The sequence below is a fragment of the Panicum virgatum genome, chromosome 5K (assembly GCF_016808335.1).
Source record: "Panicum virgatum strain AP13 chromosome 5K, P.virgatum_v5, whole genome shotgun sequence".
Lineage (NCBI taxonomy): Eukaryota > Viridiplantae > Streptophyta > Magnoliopsida > Poales > Poaceae > Panicum > Panicum virgatum.
Genome location: NC_053140.1, coordinates 9,470,242 through 9,496,583, shown reverse-complemented (window position 1 = coordinate 9,496,583; position 26,342 = coordinate 9,470,242). Strand labels below are relative to the sequence as shown.

The following is a 26,342-nucleotide window of genomic DNA, read 5'->3' as shown; positions in this document are numbered from 1 at the left end:
ATGGATGGCCGAATGTTTCTAATTTTTGTGAGAATTTATAGAATTTCTCTATTTTTTTAGACTGTCCACCTAGGATCCTATGTAGCTTCACCTGGAGGTTTCAAAAGGAGTCTCCAATTAGTAACAGTAACATTCCAATACAAGAATTTGATTGAACAGGTGATTTTACATTACTGGACGGTCATGCTTTGTTTTCCCATAGTACAACTCTGTCATAAATTGAGCTGGCAACTGGTGGCTGTTGCATGTGGGGTTGCATGGATACTCGCAGCCAATCTCTCTCACTACCTGGCTTGGGCTCCTACCGAAGTACCAATCCCCAACAGCCTCCACCAGTGTCTGCTCCAAGAAAATCAAGACACGTGTCAAACGGAACGAGAGCATCATATTTACCCTGAAATTCACTTCAATTTCAGATACTCGTCCTCACCTTGTTTCCTAGCCTTGGGGCGACTGGTGTGTTCCATGGCGAGTTATCGAACCATGCCTGACAGTGGCTAAAGCATGAATCGATGAACCAGCTGCAGTTCTTGTTGTCCCCTGCAGCATTGAGGCCATCCACCATCGCCTTCCTAAATCCTATGAACAAACGAGCAGGTCGGAACGGATGCGTTGGAATGCGAAAAAAAAACAAAAGAGAACAGATAGATTGCATGCCAACCATTGAGCACTTGTATCTGCGAGGCAGGGGCGGATGCACACCCCGGGCCACCCGGGCCATGGCCCGGGGTTCGGCCCAATTTTTTTTCATTTTGCAGTAGCTTCTACCTCTGGACTTGAATCAATTGTTGAAGAAGGACTTGGATCAATTGATGAAGAAGAATAAATATATTACTTTGCGATGGCGCTTTTTGTATGTTATCTATCTTTCAGTTTATATTTTCATGTATTTTTTGAACTGTGAGTTTGTGGACGTCTATACTTAAAACTCGGCCCGGGGTTCGACTCAGTCCTGGTTCCGCCACTGCTGCGAGGAGTTGCAGCTGCGAATGTCAGCTCTGCAGCGGCGCCATGACTCGTCAGGAGATGATCTATCCGGTGCAACAAAATTCTGTACCTGCACACGGATCAAAACGATGCAATCACGGATAGCTCTTTTCCACCTTTGAAGTAGGAACTGAAAATGAAGTTGAAATGGAAGTGCTATGCCTGCCAAGAGTCATAGGCAGAGTTCAGGATAAACGTGGGCGTCTTGATGCTCTTGATGATCTCCGCAGGAAAGAAACACTGCATGGCATTTGAGCAACACCACTACTGAATGAACTTACAAAACAACCAGATCGATTTGCAGAGTAATATGGTAACGTATCTCTGTCGGGTCCTTGTTTGCTAGGAGGCAGTCCTTGGGCAAAACTTCAGTAACATTCTGGAGAAGGAAACAAAACAACCGGAAGATCATTTAGATTTAGTTAGCACATTCCCACATTGACGGAGCTCTTCTTTTCTTCAGTAACCATCCATGTCATGTTTGTGGCACTGATATCAATGACGAACGCTAACCTGAAGGTGAACGACTCCACTGTACACGGATCTCATGGACCTTTGCCCCCGAGATATCCTTTCTGAACGCACGCAGATGCAGTACAAGAGATGAGTAGGAGTAAACAAACAAATTTAATTAGTAGCAGAGTGGATGGATGGTCTTACACGTTCGGAAAGAATCCGGCGTCAGGAAGGCACTTCACCAAAATCTCCGGAGGAAACCGTGCGCGGAAGTCATTGCAGTGCAGCAGGGTAGCCAGACCACCAGCAGAGCAACCCGTAAGCAAGGCCTGTGGATGGCGGCGGATCACTTTAGTTCTCGGTCGAGTTGAGTTCATCAAGGATGACGACGTAGGAGTAGGACTGGCCTGTTCGGAATGGGCGAGCCCTTTCTGCATGAGCTCGTCAAGGACCGCCTCCCATATGCGCCGGCCTCTGAAGAAGAGCGTGCCGTTTCCATCCTGATCACCGTGGTGCGAGTCCCCAGCAAACGAACCCCCGTCGCAGTACCGAACAAACACTCTGTTCCAGCTGTAGAAATCTGGTAATCGCACATACATACACATTTATTTATATATAAATATATATGTATCTATGCATGCATAAGAAATCATATATGGCCCTGTTTAGTTCCAGCGCAAAAAATTTTGCGTTGGAATCTTACTAATTTGAAGTACTAAATGAAGTCTATTTACAAATTTTTTTGCACAGATGGGTTGTAAATCGCGAGACGAATCTAATGATGCTAATTAATCCATGATTAATTAATAATTAGCGAATGTTTACTGTAGCATCTCTGTTGCAAATCATGGATTAAATAGGCTCATTAAATTCGTCTCGCGATTTACAGCCCATCTATGCAAAAAGTTTTGTAAATAGACTTCATTTAGTACTTCATGCATGTATCGAAACATTTGATGTGACGGTTTTTTTTGCATTTACGGGATTTATGGGGTGGAACTAAACAGAGCCTATAAGAAAAACAGCAAACAGTTGTATGTGTGCAGGTCCGTACCAGGGTTCAGTGCCGGATCATTGCTAAGAGTGCCCGTGAAATTGATGTGTCTCTGCATGAACTTGGATGAGCCGAGGTAGGTCGTCCTGCGGTTGGAGCAGCTGCGCACGGTGTCGCACCAGCCTCCGCCCTCGAGATGGATGAGCCAGCTGCGCGACCCGGCACCGGAGCCCGTCTGCAGGTGGTACCCCGGGGGACTCCCGTCCAGGCACACTGCGACGCGTCGTCGTCTTAGCACGCAGCAGTGGAGGGGTGGTCGGAAGAAAGAGGATGCGTGGCACGGCGGCGCTGGGCGGCGTACCGGCGCCCTTGTCGTGAGCGGCGGCCAGGAGGGTGAGCTCCACGGGGTCCGGCGGCGAGGAGATGGGGCGGTGCCTGCTCCTGATCGTGACGCAGCAGGCGCTGGGGAGAGGGCCGAGGCCGGCGACCAGGAGGAGCGCGAGCGTCGCCGCGGCGCTGATGATGACTCGCCGTGGGCGCCGCGGCAGGAGGAGCGCCGACCGGAGCTCTGCGGCGGCCATCGCTGGAGTGGCCTGTCACTGTCTGATCTAGAAGCTCAGCATTGCAAAAACAACCGCGTCCCCTGCATCGCTCCGCCTAGGGGCGGCTCGGGCGGAACCTCACCCCGAGCGCTGCCGCCACTCCCCAGGCCCGCTCCACCGTCTTGCCGCCGCCCGAGTGGCCGCCGGAAGTCCGCGCGGCCTTGATGAAGGCGGCGGCGGGGCCCAACCCTACTCCTTCTCTCCTCCCCCCTCTCGGTGGTTGGCCCGTCCATGGCGACGGCGGTTGCCCTCGGCGCCCTGCGGCTGGATCCACCTCGCGGGCGGCCGGATCCGCGCCCTCGACGGCCGGATCTACTCTCCCAGTGCCTCGACGCGGTGGGGTGCGGCGTCGTCGGCGGCATGCGGCAGCGGCGGTCTGAATGCGGCCACGGTGCCTGCGGCGGCCGGGGCGCGGCGGCGGTGCCTGCTGCGGCCGGGGTGCAGGCGGAGCGCGGCAGCGGCGGCGCCCGTCGCGGCCTGGGAGCGGTGTCGGCGGCGTCTGCAGCAGCCCCTGCGGCTGCGGGAGCTTGGGGCTCAGTGGCAGCGGCATCCGCAGCCGGGGCGGCCGGTGGGGCGCGGCTACGGCGGCTTCCACGGCTGCGCGTGGCTTGGGGTGCGGCGGCTTCTACGGCCGGTCGGCGGTCGCTTTCTGGCCTACTGCCGTTTCTCCGGGGCTTGTCCGAGGTGATGGCGAAAGCTTGGACGGCGATGTCTGTGGACGCCGCTCCCTGCTTGGAGGCGTCCTTTTGCACCTCTCCGCCTATCCATTCCGGATGTTGCGGGTGAAAACCCAACCCACTGTGGGCTGGCGTCGGCGGCACTTCGGCGACACGACCTTCTTGAAGGCGACGCTAGGCAAATCCGGATGGCGGCGACGGCCATCGACAGGGTGTTCTATCTTACTTTCCTCTTTTCTTTTAAATTTTTTGGTCGTTGCTTGTGTTGGTGCGGCTCGCATCGAGGACCCAATCCGACCGGGCAGGATGTGCAGAGGCTCTGGTCGACGACCCAATCCGACCGGACAGAGGGAGTTGGGGCCTGGGTCGATGTCCCAATCCGACCTGGCCTGTGGGGATGAGCCGTGTCTCTGGAGGCTTTCTGTCCGCGCATGTGGTGCAGCGGAGATTTCAGCGGTGGCACGACGAAGGTGAGGTTTTGTAGTGGCCTAGTGGTACTATGTCACCCTCAATGGCGAAGCAAGTCCGGATCCCTGGAGATTCCAACGGCGGGAGTGGCGAGGCCCCCGTGCGCTTTAAGGTGGTGTCCAAGGAGTGGTGTGCGGCGGTGGATGTGGCAAGGCCCCCACGCGCTTGAGTTGTGGCCTGGGTCAATGTCCCAATCCGACCTGGGTGAGGAGTTGTCTCGGAGTTCCAGGATCCAGCGCGATGTTTCGGATGTTTGGGGTGCGTGGTGCGGCAGCGGTACTTCGGCGAGGGGCCCTGCTTGGTAGTGGCTCTGTCGGTGGGGTGCGGTGGGCTCCTCTGCTGACTTCTGCTAACGTACGGCCGGAGTTGGGAGATCGGCGATCGTGTGTGCGTGACCTGAAGATGACAGCGGCATGGTGGAGGAGTGGTGGTGGCTACTTGGCTTGCAGCGGACTGCGGCGGCCAGTCCTGCATGGCAGCGGCTGGTTGGCGTGGGACATCGTCAGGGACGACGGTGCTCGCGAGGTGGGCCGCTTGTCGGTTTCTTCTTGGATGGTGGTGCGGAGTGGTGGTTTTGTATGGAGTCGAGTTGAGTTGCGCAACCGTGTTGATGTCCCATTCCAACCGGTTGTTGTTTGAGTTGAGTTTGAGAGGAGTTGTATAGTCGTTTTGGCCGGTGGTGGTGTCGTTGTGTTTGTTGTGCTGCCCAGTTTAGGTGTTGTTTCTCTTTTTAATATAATCGGCAGCTTTCCTGACTGGTTCGTTAATTCGATTCAAAAATAAAAAACTTTATAGCCTAGTTCTGGACTGCAGACTGCAGTAGAAGCGAAGAAGCAGAGGAGCAGTAGCAGACAAGTCGTGTTGTGGCGTGGCGTAGGATTAAAATAATTGATTGGCTGCCTGTTTCTGCCCTTGCTTGCTTACGCTTATGCCCTTCCTCCCTTGGAATGTCCACAGGCAGACGCCAGGCCAGCTCTCTTTTCTTGGCAAGGATGTGGTGGTTGTGCAGTTGTGCCTCAGTGCCTGTCTGTTTCTTCGTTCCGTTTGGCGCCTTCAGTTATTCAGTCACTCGCGTCAGCACTCGTGGCATATCTGGCCTGTATCCGTATCGTGTACACAAGCGCAGCTAGTACTATATTTAACAGCTTGTTTCATGATTGAAACAGCATTTAATTGTACTTTTAGATCTTAGATCATATGAGTGACTGCATAAACTAAGCAAATACTTTTCGGTATTTTTGTTTTTGCAATTTCTCATACCAAATAAAAAAGCTAGGATGAACCTACCTTTATAACCAAACACAAAGTGGGTTATACCCATCCTCAAAAAATAAGGTATCTAACACACATGGTAATTTCATATATATTCATTCACATATATTTGGCAAGTCAAAGAGACGCCACCAAAAATTTAAAGGTGATATAACTTTTAATTGACCAAGATTGCCACAACCCAAAAGCTTCTAGGATGGCTACTTGACATAAATTAATTAAGGAAGAATGCTTGGAGTATATTCTAGTGGCATTGGCTTCAAGAATCTCATTGATGATGTCGGCAATGATACTCATACATATTACATAAAGTGGAGTAATTTACATGTATCTAACATACATGGTAATTTCATATTCATTCAAATATATTTGGCGAGTCAAAGAGACAACATCATTAAGAATTTAAAGGAGATATAACTATTAATTGATCAAGACTGTAAACATACGTACGGCTAGCCACAAATCAAAGGTTCTAGGATAGCTACTTGACATAAATTAAGGAAAAAAATGCTAGGAGCATATTCTGGTGACATTGGATTCAAGAATCTCATTGATGATGTCGGCAATGATGCTGAAGTGGGAGTATCTCACGTCCAACAGCTGACTACCACACGGAATCGGATCAGAGGTAGAAATTGAGTAGAAAAAAGCTACCTCCAACGATAATACACGTTACTTACAACGAAACACTCGCATGGCCAATCAGTGGCGATTGGCTCAATGTCCCAGAGATGATTTCTATTTTGACCCTCTCTAGGTATGCGCTGAGCCAAGCCAAGAGGCGAAACCATAGTTTGCTAGGCTGAATCTACCTGAGGCCAGTCTCAATGGGAAGTGTCATTGCACAGTTGCCAAAAGTACCACGTAAGTTTGACACTAGAATGACATAGTCACTCTCAGTGCACAGTGTCATGGCACAATTTCATAGACACCTTACAACATTAAAATAGTACAATGGTTGTGTGATCAAATGTACTAGAACTCAACAAAGACCATTCTCAGTGGGAGTGTCATCCCCGTGTCATGGTTTTGGCAACCGTGCCACGAGAGGGTCATGGTGATGACCCAGATCATCTCTCTCTCCTCTTAACTTTGTTGTCAAATCAGCAATTTTGCTGATGTGTCATAGTATTTAATAACCATGACACTCATATGACCCTTGCACTGAGACTCGCCTGAGAGCATGAAGGTGAGCTCTTGCTCCTAGATGATTTCTATTTTAAACCTCTCCAGGTGCCCTGAGCCAAGCCAAGAGGTCACGCCATAGTCAGCAGGCTGAATCTGAATCTGCCTAAGAGCATGACAGCTCACCGGTCACCATGCATGTCCGCTAGCTATGCGAATATACCACTTTGTTGAGAACCTACGGGGTGGATATCAGAAAGATGATCATCATTACATTGTCATAGGTTTACAGGGTTGAATTCGTAACTGAAATTTAAAATAAATATTGAGATATCGGCAGCATAGGCATCACACTGCAACAAGCTACAATTTAAAATTTCAAAATTCTAAAAGAACAAGTCCATATCCAATACAACAACAGGCAAGAGATTAGCAATTATGTAATTTTTATTTCACGTTGATGAAGATATAAGAAGCCTACAATTATATAAATATTATTTTCTAACCAAATTGCTTTGCATCTGATGATAGATAGGCCTAGATATAATCGGCTATTATCTTTTTCATCCTTATCACCCGTTATTGCCTTGGTAGGCTTCAATAAGGTCATCCAGATTGCAAGCAAAGATATAGAAAACAGCTAGAAAATTGAGGATCAAAGGATCTAACCATGGCTGATGTGAGTCATACACAACATGAATTATTTGCACAACAAAGCAAGTCTATGATCTACCAAGCGAGCTTGCCACGTATACAATTCCAAGTGGAAACAATATCCATAAGACAATGCAGGTCCATATATACATGGAGCTTTAAGAATTGGAGATTGGAGAATAGAAAAGAAAAGAAGATTATTGCCTTTTAATGGTATAAATTGAACATTCATCTGCATTATTTTCTTCTAAAAATCTAAGGATAAGTTTTCATACACAATGACCAAAACTACCAAGTAAAAAAAGATGCATCGCCCGTCAAAAATTCTAAAACTATTCATGCCAAAATATTTTAATGTAATATAAGAACGATGCATCATGAAAATATATAAAAATATACTTACATATAATATATTCCATTTTCTACTAAACTCAAGTTCTAAAAATATTTCACAAAATATAACTGGTGTAAAAAATATAGATGACCCATCGGTTTGGCCCATATAGAAAAAGAATATAATGGACACCATCTAGAAAAATAGCAAAAAATACTATAGCTACTCGCGCTATTTATGCGGGCCAGCTTGCTAGTCGTATATAGAGGATAAGAATATTTACAGTGAACAAGGCCTTAAATCCAAAGAAAGACCCTAGCTAAGATCATGCACAAGACACTTCCTTTAGGCCTGGACATTAATAAGAGAATTTAAAAATCACTGTGTCAATCGGAGTTACTCCTTCCGTTTCAAATTATAATTCATTTGACTTTTTGACCTCAAATTTGATCATTCGTTTTATGCAAAAAAAATGTGCAAACATAGTCAAATTGAAGTCAATCTTGAAGAAATTTTATTAATAAAGCAAACCACAATAAAATAATGAATATTTTGCATAAATTTTTGAATAAGATGTGTGGTCAAACTTGAGCTCAAAAAAGTCACACGAATTATAATTTAGAACGGAGAGAATATTTCTGAAGTGTGGCATTGGGATTCAATTTCTTTCATTTCGGACTCAAGTTCGGACACATGTAAATTGATGTGGCTTCGTCGTTCGAGGATCCTAGGATCAATACCAACATTTTTTGGAAAATAAAAGATCAAATGAACAACTATTAACTCCGCTGTCACTCTGGGCCTCAGGCAAATGAACAATAGGCCAACGATACTGCCCCATCCACCAACGGTCGAGAACAAAACGATTGCTGACATGGGAGCTATGTACACACGTGGTCGCTTTGCAGGGAGTATTCTTAGTATGGAATTACAGAAATGTTCGTTTTGCCATGATGGGTTACTACTGTTTATTTGTCGACTGCTGGCGTAGGTAGTCGAGCGCCTGCGCGAGAGTGGGCGCGAAGCGGGCGATGTCGACGCGCACGCTCTGCTTGTCGAGGTAGAACTCGGTCATCTTGTCCCACCCGCTGCGGTGCACGGCGTCCGGGTCCTTGATCGCCGGGTGCTCCGGCCCCAGCATCTCCAGCAGCGTGCTCTCCTCAGCGGTCACGCTGTAGTCGAGGTACCTGAGCCCCATTTCCTTGGCCGGCTCGCCGAACTCCAGCGTCGCGATCACGTCCATCTTCCCGTACGGCACCACCTGGATCAGCACCGCGCCCGGCGGCAGGAACGCCGAGTTCGTCAGCCCCGCGCCGTGCACGCCCAGCAGCGCGTCGAACGAGTTCACCGCCCGCGCCTGCTCGCCCACGGTCACGCCGCGCCGGAGATCCATCGCCACGGCCTCGAACCTCGCCGCCTCCGCCGCACGCAGAATCTCCTGCTCGTTCATGAACCGGCGGCTGTGCCCGCGGCGGATCAGCAGCAGCCGCGGCCTCCTGCCCCGCTCCCGGACCAGGCTCGCCGGCGCGTCGCGCGGGAGCGCGAAGACCTCGCGCAGGAACCGGGTGAAGTCGGGCATGGCGAGGCGCCCACCAGCTGGTGACCATTCAGGGATGATGCTCAGGTCCCTGTGCTGGTGGATCCCCACGGTGACGTGCGGGAAGCACCGCACATGCTCGTCGTCGTCTAGATCGACGACGTCGTACTTGGAAAGCCCCTGCAGGATGGTCTTGTAGGCCACCGGGTACCACGGCCGCATGTTGGTGATGAGGAACTGGACCTCGCCGGCGTACCGCCACGACGCGATGAACAGAGGCACCAGCACGTCGGTGAAGTCGTGCCAGAAGTTGCCCGTGAGCCCGCCGAGCGCGAACAGGACGGCCGGCACGCTGTAGGCCACCGTGCACGCCGGGGCGGCAGCCTTGTCCTGCAGCTGCGTCACGGTGACCATCTTGACGTCGGGCATGGTCTTCCTGGAGTACGGCCGGATCCTCCACTCGCGGTGCTCCGACCAGCTGGTGCTCGTCGGGACAAGGCTCACCGTCAGAGCTGCGCCATTGATGCGGACGTCGCCATTGATGCGGACGTCGCCATCGACTTCGCAGGTTTCGGAGTAGTAACCCTTGGTGTTGTACACCACCTTACCCTTCTCTGCTGCACAGGCCAATGCAACAGAAGGAAAACATTCACCTGATATCCCATCTGAAACTGAGCATGAGAATTTTATCAAAATGATGACAGGAATGCCTACGTGATTCACCTGAACCTTGAATCAGTGGTTTGTCCGCGATCCGCTGCACGTCTGAATTGACTACTGCAGATTAAGCAACAAGCAAGAATTGATCGTCAGTTTGTGGGCTACAGATAGAAATAAGCATAGGTTTTGGCACAAAGCCACAATGGTGCCAGAAGTGCTCAAATGTTTCACCAGGACTTTTAATCAGCTGTTTATCCGTGATCCATTGTGCTACCGTGGTGGCAACTGCATATGAAGCAACAAGCAAGAACACTTGTCGTCAGATCATGTAGGAAGGGCAAGGATCCTGACTTAAAACTAAAGAAAAGGTGAGGATGAAGAAGCTAGGGGCGAATCTAGGATTTATTGTTAAGGTGGTCCAATGAAACACTTTTCAAAAAATATTTTAGTGAATAAATCAATTTTAACTTATAAAAATATAGTTTTCCATATTTCACCTTCTCAATTCAAACTATCAATTGCTGTACATAAACAAACAAATTACCTTTTGCAATGACCAAATGTCTTTGGCAATCTACTTACAATTGTTACAAACGATTGGTTTCCTACCATTGAGGCCGGTGATGGAAGCCTTTTGCGAGGCAACGAGATAGGTGAGGAGCACGACGAGGACACCGACGACAAAGCCGACGTTGAGGTGGACAATCGGCACCCCAACTCTTGGTGCTCTTCCCGGGCCTCTCCTTGCTGCAGCTCATAATATCGCCTCTCCTGCTGCCTGCTGGTTCTGCACTTCTGCCAATCGTAGTGGTGGTACGGTGGTAGACTGGTAGTGAGTAAGGACGAGGCGGTGAGGGTTCGGATCGAGTTCTAATCTCGGGGGAAAAGAAGGATGCACAACTGCTCATTGTTTATATATTCTAAAAAAAACTGCACATTGTTTATCCGAACGGGAACAGTGCCGTTTGGCGCAAATTTTTTTTTATCAATTTGAAACCCAAATGCACGTTATAGGCGGCGTAGCATTGACCTAACAAGGTCTTGGATTAGTAGTTCGTTTTTTGATCGGGAATGGAGTAAATGCTTCACATGAGTATCTAAAACTTAAACCCTAGCCACTTTCGAGCGTTCTCGAGATCCGAGTCCCCAACAAGCGCTGAACCTGATCTAGATTGAAGTAGAGGGATGTGCCATGCATAAAAAGAAAACTACTACCGAGTTCGTTATCAGCATGAAAATATTATTGAATTTTTGGGGGCCTGTGTGCCTCGTTATTAGCTACAGACTACAAGCTTCTGAATATGTTTCAGACACAAACTACTCCATCCTGGATCACTTTTAATAATTTACATCCTGTCAACGCCAATGTGCTTTTTTGTGCAAAAAGTAAAAGACTGCCGCTACCGGCGAGGTTAGCGCAGAGTTTCGTCGGTTCTGGGCTTCTGGCAGGGTTTCTCTCATCTCTGGGCACAGAGAGAAGTCTTGAGGCCGGCGAGGACCGGCCATGGAGACAAGTGTGCTCTGGGCATGGGCTGATGGGCCGGTGTGGCAGCGGGGACGCCACAGCCGGTTGGCGTCAGAATTCGAGCGCTCAAAATTAGTAGTTAGGCGGGGTGGCTTGCTGCGGTCTCTGGTGGTGGGCAGGGAAGTTATATTTATTTTGAGTTATTGGGTCGACTTAAAATTTTAATAAAATGAATTAGAATGGAATTGTGCGTAATTAATTTAGGAGGAGAATTGAACTAGGATGGCATGCCATCATAATTATTTAGTTGACCCATAAAACACTATTGGGTAACCCACTTGCATCCCTAGTGGTGGGTAAATGAGAAGATTTGCATGCAAACTTGGCAATCTAGCATGATAAGAAGATGCTTAGCTTCAACGGCAATTCCCACTCGCACTGGCCTGGGATCAACTTAGTCTTGAAGGGGAGGAGAATACCATGGCTCTACAAGGCGGTGGGCGTGCTCGGGGCCTGGGGGCGTGTCCCAGTCTTCAGAAGTGAAGGCATGATTCGCAAGAAGACCAACGGACAAACACCTTTGTGACAAGAGTAACGTCCGTTGTGTTTATGCTTTGAACCTGTTGGCGTGAGTGTCCGCTCTTATAATTACTGCATGGCGTGAGTGTCCACTTAAAAATATCTACTCTCCGTCACATGAAGAGTGCAATTCTATTTTTTTTCAGACACATTAATGGTGATGTAAAAAGATTTTCATACGCTCATTTACTTGCAATACAGAGTTAGTTTTAGCATGCAAATCAAATCTAATCATTTAATTAGGTAGGTAGTTGAGATCCAGTTTTTAGGATTGCACCGTTGGTGGGATTTTTTTTTTCAAACGTGGAATTAAACTTTTCATGGGACTGAGGGAGTACGTAAGTTGAATCCAATACTAACGCGCAAGTTGAACCCTGTACTAATGCTCATTGGTACTAGTTGGTAAGTTAAATCCAATACTAACGCGTAAGTTTGAACCCGGTACTAATGCTCATTTAGTACCGGATCCAATTGATACAGGCGCTGGTGCTCGCATTTTTCTGAATTTATTTCAGAATTTCACCAGTGTTATTCTTTCACTAATATGCTATATGCCCGTCGGTAGCGAAGCGCTAGTGGTGACTTCGTCAATCTCGAGGATCTACCGGCTCAGTCTCTCGGAGGTGCACATAGGGTTAGTATTGCGTGTGTGTATTCATACGGGTGAGTGTGGGTGCGTTTGTGAGCGTCTGCGTCTGTGTCTATACTGTGTTTCGAAAAAAAAACTTATCAGCTGTTAGGATTTTGCTTTGCACCAGTAATTGAGCAAAAAACTTGTATTTCTCCCTTCTGCCTGCACCTTCCAAATGTCACCGCCCTTGAAAGTATTGAAGGAGCTAGTGAATTGTACAAAGTAGACTGACTTAGAAGTGTAAGCCCGGTCTGCAGTCCAATGCCACGAATTTCATCACTTCTATCAATCAGTTGCACCTGCTGTACTCCCACAAACTCCGCCATTCCATGTACAGTATCATGCGCCCTGCCCTCTAGTCCAGCTCTGATCTTGTAGCTCGTCCTTCAACTTCGTGTTCTTTTTCTCTACGCTAGCTTGTACAGCCTCGGTGCTAAATATCTTATCACTAGCGGAGCTACGTTGTGGCCAAAGGGGGCCATGGCCCCCTGGCTATGCAAATTTTGCACTAGGTGAATAGTAATTTTGGCACTGTTCATCAAATTAGCAGCTTAATTACCACATCTGGCCCCCCTGATTCAGTGTTCCAGCTCCGCCATTGTATCTTATTATTAAGCTCTATGATTTTAATATAAAGTTTATCTCCATTTGATTTCATATAAATATTATATTTTTTATAAAAAAGATAGACTTTATAGTTTAAGTAGTAACCGCTAGTAGAAATCGATATATTATGCATTTGTGTTGACGGTTGCTTTTTAAGCCGACCACTAGCACAAATCAATTTTCGGGTGATAAAAAGTGAGGTCCCAGTGCAAATCGTAGTGGTTGAATTAATAAGCCGAGTGCCATTTGACACTTCCTCACCGCTGCAACACGTCGCTCGATAAAAATACGAGGTGCAGTTTGTATATTAGGATCACTTACATATAGCGAGTATTCTTGCCACGCAAAAGGTTCGCAGAGTAACGAACTACTGCTCGATGCATTGAATTTGAAACGCATGGCTGTGCCCTGTCTCCTGTGTGTGGCTCCGGATGGATGCGTTCCTACTACTGCCGCCGGAGGTGGTCCATGGCCTCCGCGAGCGTGAGCGAGAACCGGGCGATGTCGAGGCGGACGTCCTGCCTGGTGAGGTAGATGTCGTAGAGCGCGGCCCACCCCCTGCGGTGCACCGAGTCCGGGTCCGTGATGGCCGGGTCGTCCGGCCCCAGCGTCTCCAGCAGCGAGCTCTCCTGCGCGGTGATGTTGTAGCAGAGGTACTTGAGCCCCATCTCCGTCGCCGGCTCGCCGTACTCCACCCTCGCCATCAGGTCCAGCTTCCCCAGCGGCACCACCTGGACGAGCACCCCGCCCGGCGGCAGGAACACCTCGTTCGTCATCCCGGCCCCGTGGAGCCCCACGATGGCGTCGAACGAGTTCACCAGCCGCGCCTGCTCGTCCACGGCCGCGTCGAACCGCAGCTCCGTCACCGCCACCTCGAACCCGGCCTCCTCCGCCGCCCGCACGATCTCCCTCTCGTTCAGGAACCGCCGGTGCGGCTGCCGCTGGATCAGCATCAGCCGCGGCCGCCGCCGCGCCGGGCTCGCCGCCGCGCCGCGCGGGAGCGCGTAGGCCTCGCGCAGGAACCGGGTGAAGTCGGGCATGGCGAGGCGGAGCCCCCCCGGCACCCGCTCGGGGACGACGCCGAAGTCCTTGTGCAGGCGGAGCCCCACGGTGACGCGCCGGAAGCACCGGACGTGTGTGTCGCCGTCGAGGTTCACGACGTCGTACCGGGACATGGCGCGCAGGGCGAGCCGGTACTTGCCCAGCCACCACGGCTGGACCCGGTTGATGACCAGCAGCTGGACCTCGCGCCCGTACTGCCGGGACAGGTAGAAGAGCGGCAGGAGCACGTCGGCGTGGTCGTGGAAGACGTTGCCGGTGTACCCGCCCAGCGCGAAGACGATGGCCGGCTTGTTGTAGGTCACCGTGCACGCCGGGGCGCCGTCGGGGCCCGGCAGCTGCGTCACGTTGAGCAGGTCCACGTGGGTGGCGCTCCGGCGAGAGTACGGCCGCATCTTCCACGCGCGGCGCTCCGACGACCGGCTCGAGGGGACGATGTCCACCGACCAGGCTCTGCCGTGGATGCGGACGTCGCCATCCAGCTCGCAGTAGTCAGACAAGCGCTCCTCCATGCTGCACATGACCTTGGTGGTGACCGCCTCTGTTCCACGCCAGCAAAGAAAAAAAATCCACCGAGATTAATTCAACTTTTTTCTAGTAATTAATATTAGTGATTATCAGCTATACACCCCCACATGCCGGCACAATGTTCAAAAGGTTCTCAAAAGAAAACTTAATGTTCTGACATTGTAAGCAAATTTGACCTCAAATATCAGTTCAAGTTCATACACTTCATCACACATTGGACGTCAAGAAAATTCTGAGTGTGGAAGCTTCCTAGAACACGGTCATTTGGTTTCTTTTCCCCCCGAAATTATAAACAACGTAGCAGGCGTTGTCACCTGTTTCACTGGGAGCTTGAATCAGCTGTTTATCATCCAGTATCTGTCGCGCTTCCGTAGTGGCAACTGCAGATACATCAGCAGCAAGCAAGACTTAATCAGTTCGTCGACTACAAGTTGGAGAAATGCACAGTTGTTGATGACACACCCACAAGCGCTCACCTTTTTCACTGGGCCCTTCTCCTTCATTCAGCTGCTTATCCACGAACCATTGTGCTACCGTTGTGACAACTGCAGATTAAGAAGCAGTAACCACACTATGCCGTCGGTGACCAACAGATGAGCACCTACAGCGGTTGAGCTAGGTGGAGCGAGTGATTCATTACCTCTGGTGCCGCCGGTGGTGACCGCCTGCTGCGAGACGAGGAGATAGGTGAGGACCACGAAGAGGACGCCGACGATGAGGCCGACGTTGAGGTGGCTCTGCACCCAGCTCTTCATGCTCTTCCCGGCCGGCGGGCTTCACCTAGCTAGCAGCTTCCTTCTGCTGCTGCTGCTGCTCTCAGCCTCTCCCTCTCTGTCAGCATCTATTCTCTCTTGTTAAACCCCGGAGTAGTAAAGCAACTGGCTGAGCTACCTCGAGATCCGAGTCAACCCCAATAATTGATTATAATAGTTTGTTTATTAGTACCCCGAATTCTATGTCCTAGGGTCAACTCCGATCCAATCCTGCTTAGAAGCTTCATTAATGCCCTCTCTTACCTGAAAGGCTGAAAGGAATCTCTGCAAGTGAGGCCTCCAGTACTCTCCTACAGCATGGTCACTACTCACTGACACAGTGACACTGGGTGTTGAGCACGAACTGGTAGCAAAACCTTGGGCTTACCACTGACCAACGTTCTTTGCATGCTTGCCAAGACTAGCTTCATTTGAAAACCGTGTCGACCAGTTCACTGATGGCTCGTCCGTGTCCCGGAGATGCATGATGCCAAATTAATAAAAAAAATGTCCAGCAGTTTCTACTACTAACAATAATTTGTTCATGCGACAGTAACAGGCTTCCTTTATTTTGCCATCTACTGAACGCTGCCCCCATCCAATACTGTTGTGAAGTACCGACGGCAAGTCTTTTTATTTCTTTTTTTTATTTTTTGAGAATCAAGGAGCTTCCATTGATTAAAACCAGCAGCACTGTAATCAATATCTAGGCATCTACAAACTGGCGAGAGAGTGCTTCATAAACCTCCTGCTAAGCTCCTTCATATCGTTGATAATCGGAGATACTTCGGAACTCGGCCCTCAAGGTTTGCCTACAAATTTTTGTTTTTTAAAAAAAGGTTTGCCTACAAATTAGACGAAACCTGTTTCTAAAAACCAGATGCTGATGGAACTCCGTCCTTGCATTGATCAGCAGGAAACTGCATTCCTTCCTTGCATGCAAACGCCCCGATTATCCACTCCATTGTGAGAGCGTTAAGACTGACAGTACCTAAACCATTTTGTACGTCGAGCTCCGTGGAAGTCTCTGTCTCTCGTACGATCACGGAGCACACCATGCCCACTGCACCGACGACGTACGGCGGGTGATCTTGTGTGCAATAAGTACACAACAAGCTTGTGTCGGCATGCGTCTGGGCTCCGAAGCAGTAAAAGATGGTAAACCGTGTGCGTGCTCACCGATCGGGATTAACAAGTGCTGAAATATCACCGGCGCGGCGTTGAATTCCCGGCCTTTTCCACTTCCGCTTTGTATATTGTGTACTCCGGAACTACGGACTCTGCGAGCTCTTGGAACCAGCTGTTTCATTTGGCTCTCGATTTCCTTTGTGACCTTGGAGCCGCGGCGAGTATAAGAATGCAGGTCGGCCACAGGCTTGGGATCATCGTGTCTGCAGATCGATGGACGACGACGCCCGGTGTGAGTGAGCTAGCGATCGGGAATCGAGAGTGGCGCTGGCAGTGCTTTCACATGCTAATGGTACATACAGCAGCATGTGCTTGCGGTCAAATAGGCTCAAATTACGGAGGCCCGGCAACAGTGGAAATCGATCTCGAGATCCGATTCCTTCCTTCCATACAAGATCGACTAGCAAGAAGGTGCAGCGCGCAGGGAATGAAGAAGAAGAACCATGCGAGTGGGGTAAACATGCTTGCAGTGGAAATTTCTCATAGCAGCGTGGATCGACGTCGCCAACACAATGGCGACGTAATGTAAACACGCGATTCAGGTGCGGACGAGATGGTGGGGGAACTGGGAATTGTTCCCGTGTGAAGGGCTAGCTACAGGTGCGTGCAGATCATTGGCAGTGCCAGCTCCAAGCTAGCAGCAGACAGTAGGGAAAGGGGAACTGGGGTAACACTGCCGTTGACGACTGACCACACGGGACCGTAGGGAGCCGCTGGAGAGTGGAGACGACGGATGGGAAGGTAGCCCGGCCGCCCGGGGGCCCAACGCCCAACGGAGGCCGGCGTCCGGATGACCCTGCAGTGTGGGGCGCGGGATTGCTGCCGCCGGCCGCGGCCAGAGAGGGACGACGCCAGGACGAGGATCAAAGACGCCGCCATGGGCCGTGGGTCTCAGGTCTTCTCTCTCTCTATTGGGCCGTCATTGTCAACGGTGTCATGAAAGAATATTTTTCATGACGGCGAGATGACTGGCCCGCTTTCACCAGCCATTTTGGGCTGGATTTGGCTCGTCGTAAGAGGGATGATGAGCCACATCCATGATCCATCATGCCGTTATAGCGCGTGGGCCGGCCCTCGTCAACCTTAATTAATTAAGAAATAAAAGTTCCTTTTGCCTCTGAAACTTGCCGACCAGCCTCCTCGAACTTTCGAAACCGATCGCAGTACCTCTCTTAGAGCGATTTTGAGGGCGATTTTACTATTTTTCTTTTATATTTATTTTAATTGAATTTTTAAAAATTCATAATAAATCACAAAAAATCATAAAAATAGAAAATCCAATTTTGTTGCACTCCACATGAGTAGATATATGCAATGAATATATTATATGGTACACTTTAGTACAATTTTTTTGCTATATCTTTAGATATATACTTTTCTGTAATTAATTTATAGCTACAATTTTCATCATCCAATTAATGTGAAATTTTTATGATGTACTAATCATTATATAATTGAGCGGTAGTAAAAATTTTATGATTATTGAATCACGTATGACTGATTTATTGATTTATCTAGGTTTATCTATAGATTCGTCTAGATTTTTCTATAGATTTATCTAGTTTATATAGATAAATCTATAGATCAGTCAAACAATATTAAATAATTATAAATTTTTACTATAGCTCAATCATATAATGATTAGTCCGCCATAAAAATTTCAGCATAGTTGGACGTCGAATATTGTAGATATAAATTAATTATAGAAAAAATATATATCTAAAGATATAACACAAAATTGTAGTATAATATACCATATAATATGTTCACTGTGTATATCTACTCATGTGGAGTCAAAAAAAGTTGGATTTTCTATTTTATAATTTTTTGTGAATTACTATATTTTTTTAAAGATTCAGTTAAAATAAACATAATAGAAAAATAGTAAAACCGCTCTCAAACCCGCTCAAGGAGGTCATGCGACCGGTTTCGAAAGTCCGAGGAGGCTGGTCGTTTGGTTTTAAAGTTCAAGGAGGAAAAGTGTACTCGACCCAAAGTTTAGAGAGGCAAAAATGACTTTTTTCATTAATTAAGGAATTCCATTAATTAACTGCAGCCACGAGGAGAAATTCAGTTCGGCCCAAGAATGTCAGCCCGCGGGCCCCACCAACATGCATGCTGCGACCGATAATATTCGGCCCAGCCGCCGCCGCCCAGAAGGCCGGAACCCGCTGTTTTTCTCTCTGTTGCCCACTTCCACTTGCGCTTTGCACCTCAAGATGGCAACGGGTATGTACCCAACGGGTAGTAGCCACCCATACCCGTACCCGCCAAGACTAGATTTTACATGTTGGGTTATCCTTACCCGCACACGGGTAAGAAAATATTTCCATACCCGTACCCGGCGGGTAATTTATACCCGATGGGTAACCCGCACCCGAAAGCATACCCGACAATTTAAGTTCACAATTAAAGGGAGACCACACATATTATAAGTTCACAAATGCAATTAACAGATATGACATCAAAAGCGGAGCTGCAACTGCGGGCGCGCGCCGACTAGAGCTGCAGCTGCGGGCGTCTCCACCATGGCTCCGACCCGCTCGCCAACGGGAGCTGCAGCTGCGGGGGGCGTGCGCGAGGCCGCAACCCGCGAGGCGAGGGGCGAGGCCGCGAGCGGTGAGCTTGCCCTGCGCGCCTGCGAGCGCCGAGGGGGCGCCGACCGCTGAAGCGCGGACGCAGAGAGGAAGAGGGCGAGAGGCGGAGGCGGCGTGCGATGCGAGGGGTGAGGCCGCGAGGGGGGCGCCGCGGCTGCGGGTCACGGCCTCACGGGAGGGTGGCGGCTGGGAACTTGGGAGTAGGGTGAGGGAGGGAAATAGAGTTAGAGTTTCAGGAGGGCTCCCATTATATATACTAGGCTGTCTTAATTAGACTGGGCCATATGGGCTCAAATGTGTTAGAGATTTAGGCTAGTTCAATTTTTTGCTACGGGTACCCGCGGATAGACGGGTATGGGTACTAATCATCCACACCCGTACCCGCCTACCCGACGGGTAAAGGATTTTGCCCAATAATATATCCACAGTTTCTACCTGTCTGGCTGTCTTTTTATCGGATAAAACCCGTTGATTATTCGGATTTCGGATATCCATTGCCATCTTGATTTGCGCCTAGCCCAGCCGATTATTCGGATTTCGGATATCCATTGCCATCTTGATTTGCGTCTAGCCCAGCCGGCGGCTGGCAGGAGTCTCAGGAAGTCTGACCCGCCGCCCTCGCGTTCTCTTCCCTGGAGGTTGACCCGGCTGGATTAGCGCCGCGATTTCCTCCGCGCGCCGCGGGCGCTCGTTCTCGGTGCTCCCCTTCCCCTGCCGCTCATGCACGCTCGTGGTGCGAGACATGTTCCAGCTTTTGCTTCAACTTTTCAATTCCTCCTTTTCCTCCCTGGCCGTTGCCCTTTTGATCTCCTTTTCCAGTCAGTCGACCAGTGAGCGAGATGAGCACTCCGTCCGCGGCTCCGCGCCCTGTGATGACGCGCACGTTTGCGAGAGGGAGGCCGCGGCGGCGAAGCCAAGCCGGGGTGCCGGGACCCGCGGTCAGGCAGCCTAACCTTCCCCGAGCTTTCTGCGTCGCCGGCGGCCGATCCATCATGCAGCGTCCTCAAAACTTCTACTAGTACTACTGTCCATGTTCCCACGGGAGGTCGCCCGTTTCGTTCCCCTCCCTGCCGGACTCTGCCAACCAAGAATAACCATGTCCGTTGACGAAGCCTGCCCCGTCTCACCCGGCTCCGGCGCGGTCAACGGGAATCCGGCAACCGATGGACGCATCTGAAAAAAAAACATACTACTACCAACTCTAGTGTGGCTGAGAATCCCACCGACGCGTTGACACTTGACACCACCGCGCGCCTGGCGTGGCGTCGCATCCGGCGTGGGCAGCCCGTGGCTCGTCCGGCGGGCACCCCCGAGCCGAGCTACCGACCGACGACGCGAGACTGCCGACGCGGGGGACGGACGCCGGGACGACGCCTGCCAACCCCAGGACGCACGTCACCAGCTAGCTCGAGACCAGACCGCGGCGCGCGCGCCGGCCGCAAGCAGCGACGTCGTCGTCGTAACTTTTGTCAATGAATTCCGGCCGGCGGCCGGAAATCTGGTCGCTGACAACAACGGGGGAGCACGGCCGCCGTGGTGCCCCGCCCCCTCGTCCCCCTCCCCGCGCCGGACGACGGGGGCCGGACCGGAACGCGACGGCCCCGTCCGGGGGGGACGGGGAGGGCGCGTACGACAAGGGAGCTTTTCGGCAGGCGGCGACCGCGTACGTACGTGCCGGCCCGGCCCCTCGCGACGGGGTCCTGGGGAACGTTCGGACTGGTCGGTCGTGCCGCGTGCTTTTCGGGTCGAGTTTGCGGACTGGACACGATGGGTACGGTGGCGGTCCGTGCTTGGCTCTTCCTCCTGTTTCGCCCATGGCCCAAAACGTGAGGGGTACTGTAGCATCGAGGAACAAGCATGGGGTGTGCTCCACCGTGTGCGCGTCGGTACAGTACGGTCAGAGGAAGCGCGCGCGGCAGGGTTCACACACTCGCGCGCTGTACAGCGTCTTCACCAGCCTTTTGTTGCGGGCTCTCGGGTGGTCGGAGGAAGCGTGCACCACCGGAGCACGGAACAGGGGGCGGCAACAAGCCAAGCAGAATGGCTGGAGAGGCGTTAGTTGGACCCAAGTAGAAGTGGTGGCCACGACTCGGCCTGACTTTTGAGCGCCACGGATTATTGGTCTGGTGGTGAAATTTGACATTCGGAAGGTGGGGGAGGAGTACTGTCCATCGTACACGGACACGTCTACGCTTGTTAATTTTTTTTATCGAGGATATACGTTGCTCGAGCTCCTTTGTCAATTGCGCGGTGCTATTGATCAAACTGAGCATCCGTTAATATATATACATTTTTGCCTCCAAGACGCAGTGAGCCAGTGACGAGTGACGACGACACACGACGTCTAAGTGGTGCCTCCATCCTCTCTCTTCATTTTGAGCATCACTTAGACTAACTCCAACAAGAAAAGGCAAAATACGACATGCATATCGCCATTTGCATTGTACACAGTAGATGTGTTGGTTACGCATTTTTTTTCGTCTCCAACACTTAAAGCAAATCGGCCTCGCCTCCTCCGCCCATCCCACCCGAGCCCACCGGCGGCGTCCCCTCCCCAAGCTCCGGCCCGCCGCTCCGCTCTGCCCGCCACGGCCGCGCATCCGACGCGGGGTCGGTGAGGAGGTGCGCCGTTGCGGCGGTCCCCTCCATCGAGCTCGCCGCGGAGCCCCTCCCCTGGAGCTCGCGGCCGCCCCGGCCCCTTGGAGCTCACGGCCGCCGGCCCTGGAGCGGTGGCGTGGCGTGCGGCGGCCCTGCGCCCCTCCCTCGCAGCGGCCATGGCGGAGGCCCGCGCGGTGCGGCGTCCTTCTCGTGGGGAGTGGGCCTCCTCACCTCTGCGTCTCGCTCGCCCCGCGGCGCGCCCCTCCTCCCCACCTCGAGCTCGAGCCTCCTCCCCTCCTCCCGCCGGTGGCCGCGGAGGACGAGGGGCGTCGGCGGAGGGAGGAGCGAGGATGAGGAGCTCCTGCGCGCCGCCGGCCCGGGGAGGGGAGCCGAGCCGCGGGGAGGGGTGGGCGCCAGCGCGCGGGCCAGCACGAGGAGGGGAACTGGAGCTTCGGCGGCCGCCGCCACATCCACCGCGGTCCCGCCGCGGCCGGAGGAGGAAGGCCGCGCGGAGGTGCGGTGAGGGGTGGCTGGCGGCGGAGGCAGGAGGGCCCGGGGGGAGGCCGGCGCCGGTGGAGAAGGGGGCCGCCGTCCGCGCGCTCGCCCGTCGCCACGGAGGGACGAGGCTCATGGCTGGCGGCGGGGGAGAAGGAGGCCGCGGAGGCGGCGGCGCACGTCGAGCGGCATGAGCAGCAGGAGGAGCAGGAAGGCAAGAAGGGCGTCCGCGCGGCGGCACCGCCCCGGCCCGCTCTTCTCCTTCGCCGCCCGCACCGGCGTCCCCGCCAGGTTCCGCCCGCCTCCGCGCCGGGTCGTCGTCACCGGCTCCCCTCTTTCCTCCGCGCCGGATCGAGATGCATTCGAGGAGAGAGGGGATGTATTTTTGCATCCCCTCTCTCCTCCGAAGGGAAAAAGCATCGCGCGATGCATGATCTGTTGGAGGAGCTCGCGAACATGCACAGTAGCTAGCGCGAGGCAAAAATGCTTTTGCCTCGCGCTGTTGGGGTCATTCTTAGGCCACGCGTTGTGGAGAGGCTATTGCTAATAGTCCACGCCCCCCCGCTGAGAGGCCTTGTGCCTCTGGTTAATCCGTCGCGATTACATGCGGAATTTTTTTTTTAAGAAAAACGAAGGATTACGCAAAGATGGTCCCGGCGCACGTCTACCGTCACGGGGGAACCGAGCGATGGAGCGACAAGAGTGGTAGGACCGTAGGAGAATGCATCATGCATCGCATCACGCCTAATTAATTCAAAATGGTCCCTGCGTGCAAGGACGGCCAGGAGTGATCCCCAATCACATCGCACGGCCGCGGATGGTCCTCGGAATTTCATACCCCCAAACTCCAAATCATTCCTCGCCTTGCATTGGTACGTACGTGCCACTACGTATGATAACACCGGTATTATTCCCCCACCAACCGGTTGCCCCCCAGCACGCTTGTACAGAACCGGCTGGGAGGCCTCACGTGCCGCTCATGCCATCTAGTATAAGCGCATATAACCGGCCGGATGACAACCAACCGCACGCGTCCGTGCACCGTGCATAGCGTTGCTTGGAGTGGGTGGTACTAGCAACAGGATTAATGCTCCCTCTCACTATAAATAAGTGATGTTTTGGATGTCTGTGGACACTGTCTTTTAAAAAACAACTTTGACTACTGCGTTTTGTTATAAAAAAAATTACTAGATGCTAACTTGGCAGAAAAAGAAATATACAGTGTACTTGTGTTACGGGGCAAATTTATTTGCATTGTCATCTTCAAACATTCGAAATTAACACAAATAAAAAAAGTAAGTTTTGATAAAAAGATTAATTAGAATAATTAACTCAAGTGGAAGGGTACCAGAAATCAACCCCAAACTATAATATCCAAAGCATACATCGAAGGGGTCGGTGTAGGATCAAGAACACCGACTAGAGGGGGGGTGAATAGGCGGTTTAAAATCTAAAAGCAATAACACTAGAGAAATTTAATTAGTAACAAAGGAAAGCCCTATGTCATGCTATTACTATCTCTAGATGGGTTTGCAACCTAGGGTGACAAGTCACAAATCAAGCTCTAGTAAAGTAAATTGCTCAAAGTAAGAACAAGTATTAAAGAGAGCAAGAGAAGTAACCAAGCTTGACACAAGAAATTATCCCGTGGTGTCAATGACTTGCCGGTCCCCCCTAATCCACGTTGAGGTGGATTCCAAGAATCAACCGCTCCTCTATCAAGAACCTCTTGATCTTGAGCCGGCTTGAATCAAAGAACCGCTCCACACCTCGATTCCACTAGAGTTGCTCTTCACCATTCCGGTGAGGTGAGCACAAAACCTCTCACAACCGAAATCGGGGCTCCTCAACAATCTCCTTGGAGGAGCTCCACGAAATCCACTTCTCCAAGCCGTCTAGGGAGCGGCAACTCCCAAGAGTAACAAGTTGACGACGCTTGCTTGAAGTATCCCTAATGCCACAAAGCTCAAACTCTTGATGCAATGCACTAGGAAGCTCTCACACTCTCAAAAATGCAATCTCTAAGCAAGTGTGTGTGAGAGAGGGATGCCTTAGCTCTAATGTGTCAAGAATGCTATCCAAATGGCCAAGAGACCCACCCAATGCCCGGGCATTGGGTATATATAGACATCCCTCCAAAAACTAGCCGTTACACTCTTTTCTGCGAAGTCGCGGACCGTCCGCGGTTCAAAAACCGGACTGTCCGCCGTTATAAACCAGTGAGTCAGAGTGCATTTAATGTGTGTCAGAACTAGCCGTTAACCCCTGGCGGACCGTCCGCACCCTAGTGGCGGACCGTCCGCAGTTAAGAGTTCCAACCCACCAGAGACTAACAACGTCTCTGGAACAACTTTGAGATTAGCCTGCGGACCGTCCGCGTCTCAGGAGCGGACTGTCCGCAGTTTAACTTTTCAGCCCAAACCAGAGAGACACCCTTTCTGGTACAAATATGAAATACAGTGGCGGACCGTCCGCCCACCTGGGCCGGACTGTCCGCCAGCCCACCAGAGCCTATGCAAGCTCTCTGGAACGGTCGCGGACTGTCCGCCCATCTGGGCCGGACTGTCCGCCAGCCCACCAGAGCCTCTGCAAGCTCTCTGGAACGGGCGCGGACTGTCCGCCCCTCAGGCGCGGACTGTCCGCCGTTACTCAGTCAGCTCTCGAACTTAGTCTATTTCAAATCTTTTCAAAACGCCGTTAGCCCTCATGTATGCAACTAGACATTTTGAGCAAAATGGCACTAAAGACCCGTCAAGCATGAGTACACAACCCCTCTTGATAGTACGGCTATCTATCCAACAAATCCGGTCACTTTTCATCCACTAAACGCCTTGTGACCGGTAAAACGCAAAAGCCCTAGTTTATACCTTTGCCTTGAGTCCGAGCTTTGCTTATCACCTCCAAAACTCCATACGTTCTCAACCAAATCTCTTTCACTTGTGGATCAACCTATACTCATTATCTCAAATGAATTCGTTAATCCACAAACCGTTGTCATTAATTACCAAAACTCGAATTAGGGGCCTAGATGCTTTCAATCTCCCCCTTTTTGGTAATTGATGACAACACTAAATTTTGGAGTGATAAAAGTTTTCAAGTCAACTTTATACACTAGGCATAAGGTGGACTTGGAATTGAACTTTGGAAGAACTTACTCATTTTCTTGAAAATTTCAGAATATGGTATGAATAAATTCACCAAGTTCGATGAGTAGAGAGAACTCCCCTTGATATGTGCATATTAATTTTCATGAATACCAAGTACACATATATATTTGAAACTTTTGACGGAGTTTTCCCTACAAGTGGAAATCGAGGCATACAAGATACAAGATATATATGATATGAACTTTAACATGGTTAGCACAACCTCACAACCACAAGATGAACATATATAGATAAGAGTAGCATAAACTAACATAGTTCATCACACAATACAAACCAAATGTTCAAATCCAAACACAAGTCTTAAATAGAGTTCATGGAAGACACAAATAAACAAGAGTGGCAAGCGGAAGCTGAAAACGAATGATCTCCATTAGAAGTCCATGAGCTCCCCCTAGATCAAGCACTCCAAAGCTCCTTCTCCCCCTTTGGCATCAATTCCCAATAAGGTCAAACGGCTGGTGGAGGAGGTGGCGGTGGGTAGAACGGCTGGTGCGGGTAGAACTCTGGAGGCGGCACTGGACCCGGAAACACTGAGTAGAAATGATCAGTAAACCCTGTGAAGGCTGTGCTGAAGGCATCAAAGCGCTGCTCTAGTTGGTCCTGTCTCTGCTCAAGCTGCTCAAACTGCTCAGAGGAGGGCAAATCCTCAAAACGTGAGTCAAGAGCTGCTATGTCTGAGTGTAAGCTCTCATGAAACCCCTGCATCTGAGCCATCATGGGCTGGAACATCTGCTGCTGCATGTTTTGGAAGTTGAGGTTCATCTGATTCTGCATCTGATTAGCTAACCCCGCAATCTGAGAGGACATGCTTTCCTGCATGGATGCAAAGTATGGGTCAAAGTAGCCAGCTGGAGGGGCCCACTGCTGCTGTGCTGGAGGATGCGGTGGTGGCATGGCATGCTGAGCTCCAG

At 50.9% G+C, this 26,342-nt stretch overlaps 2 protein-coding genes and 1 pseudogene across 2 annotated transcripts; all 3 read right to left on the bottom strand.

The window, feature by feature from the left end:
* Positions 1 to 108: 108 nt before the first annotated feature.
* LOC120709668 lies at positions 109 to 3,589 on the bottom strand (annotated as a pseudogene).
* A 4,941-nt stretch (positions 3,590 to 8,530) lies between these two features.
* On the bottom strand, positions 8,531 to 12,767 carry LOC120709667 (beta-1,2-xylosyltransferase XYXT1-like). Its single transcript, XM_039995339.1, has 2 exons — positions 12,674 to 12,767; positions 8,531 to 9,777 (listed from the first exon to the last, which is right to left on the bottom strand). Exons 1-2 carry the CDS (start codon positions 12,765 to 12,767, stop codon positions 8,531 to 8,533), a joined length of 1,341 nt encoding a protein of 446 aa, XP_039851273.1.
* Positions 12,768 to 13,326: 559 nt separating this feature from the next.
* Positions 13,327 to 15,466, bottom strand: LOC120710495 (beta-1,2-xylosyltransferase XYXT1-like). The gene is made up of 4 exons (XM_039996169.1): positions 15,275 to 15,466; positions 15,111 to 15,179; positions 14,949 to 15,014; positions 13,327 to 14,647 (listed from the first exon to the last, which is right to left on the bottom strand). The coding sequence occupies exons 1-4, from the start codon at positions 15,387 to 15,389 to the stop codon at positions 13,494 to 13,496; spliced, it is 1,404 nt and encodes a 467-aa protein (XP_039852103.1). The 5' UTR covers positions 15,390 to 15,466; the 3' UTR covers positions 13,327 to 13,493.
* Between the last annotated feature and the right edge of the window lie 10,876 nt (positions 15,467 to 26,342).

Coding starts and splice junctions, on each gene's coding strand:
- LOC120709667 (XM_039995339.1), bottom strand. CDS start 12,767: ATGGCGGAGTTTGTGGGAGTACAGCAGGTGCAACTGATTGATAGAAGT. Junction 9,778..12,673: donor GACCGGGCTTACACTTCTAA/GTCAGTCTACTT, acceptor TCTCATGCTCAG/TTTCAGATGGGATATCAGGT.
- LOC120710495 (XM_039996169.1), bottom strand. CDS start 15,389: ATGAAGAGCTGGGTGCAGAGCCACCTCAACGTCGGCCTCATCGTCGGC. Junction 15,180..15,274: donor CACCACCGGCGGCACCAGAG/GTAATGAATCAC, acceptor CTTAATCTGCAG/TTGTCACAACGGTAGCACAA. Junction 14,648..14,948: donor TCAAGCTCCCAGTGAAACAG/GTGACAACGCCT, acceptor GGCGTGGAACAG/AGGCGGTCACCACCAAGGTC.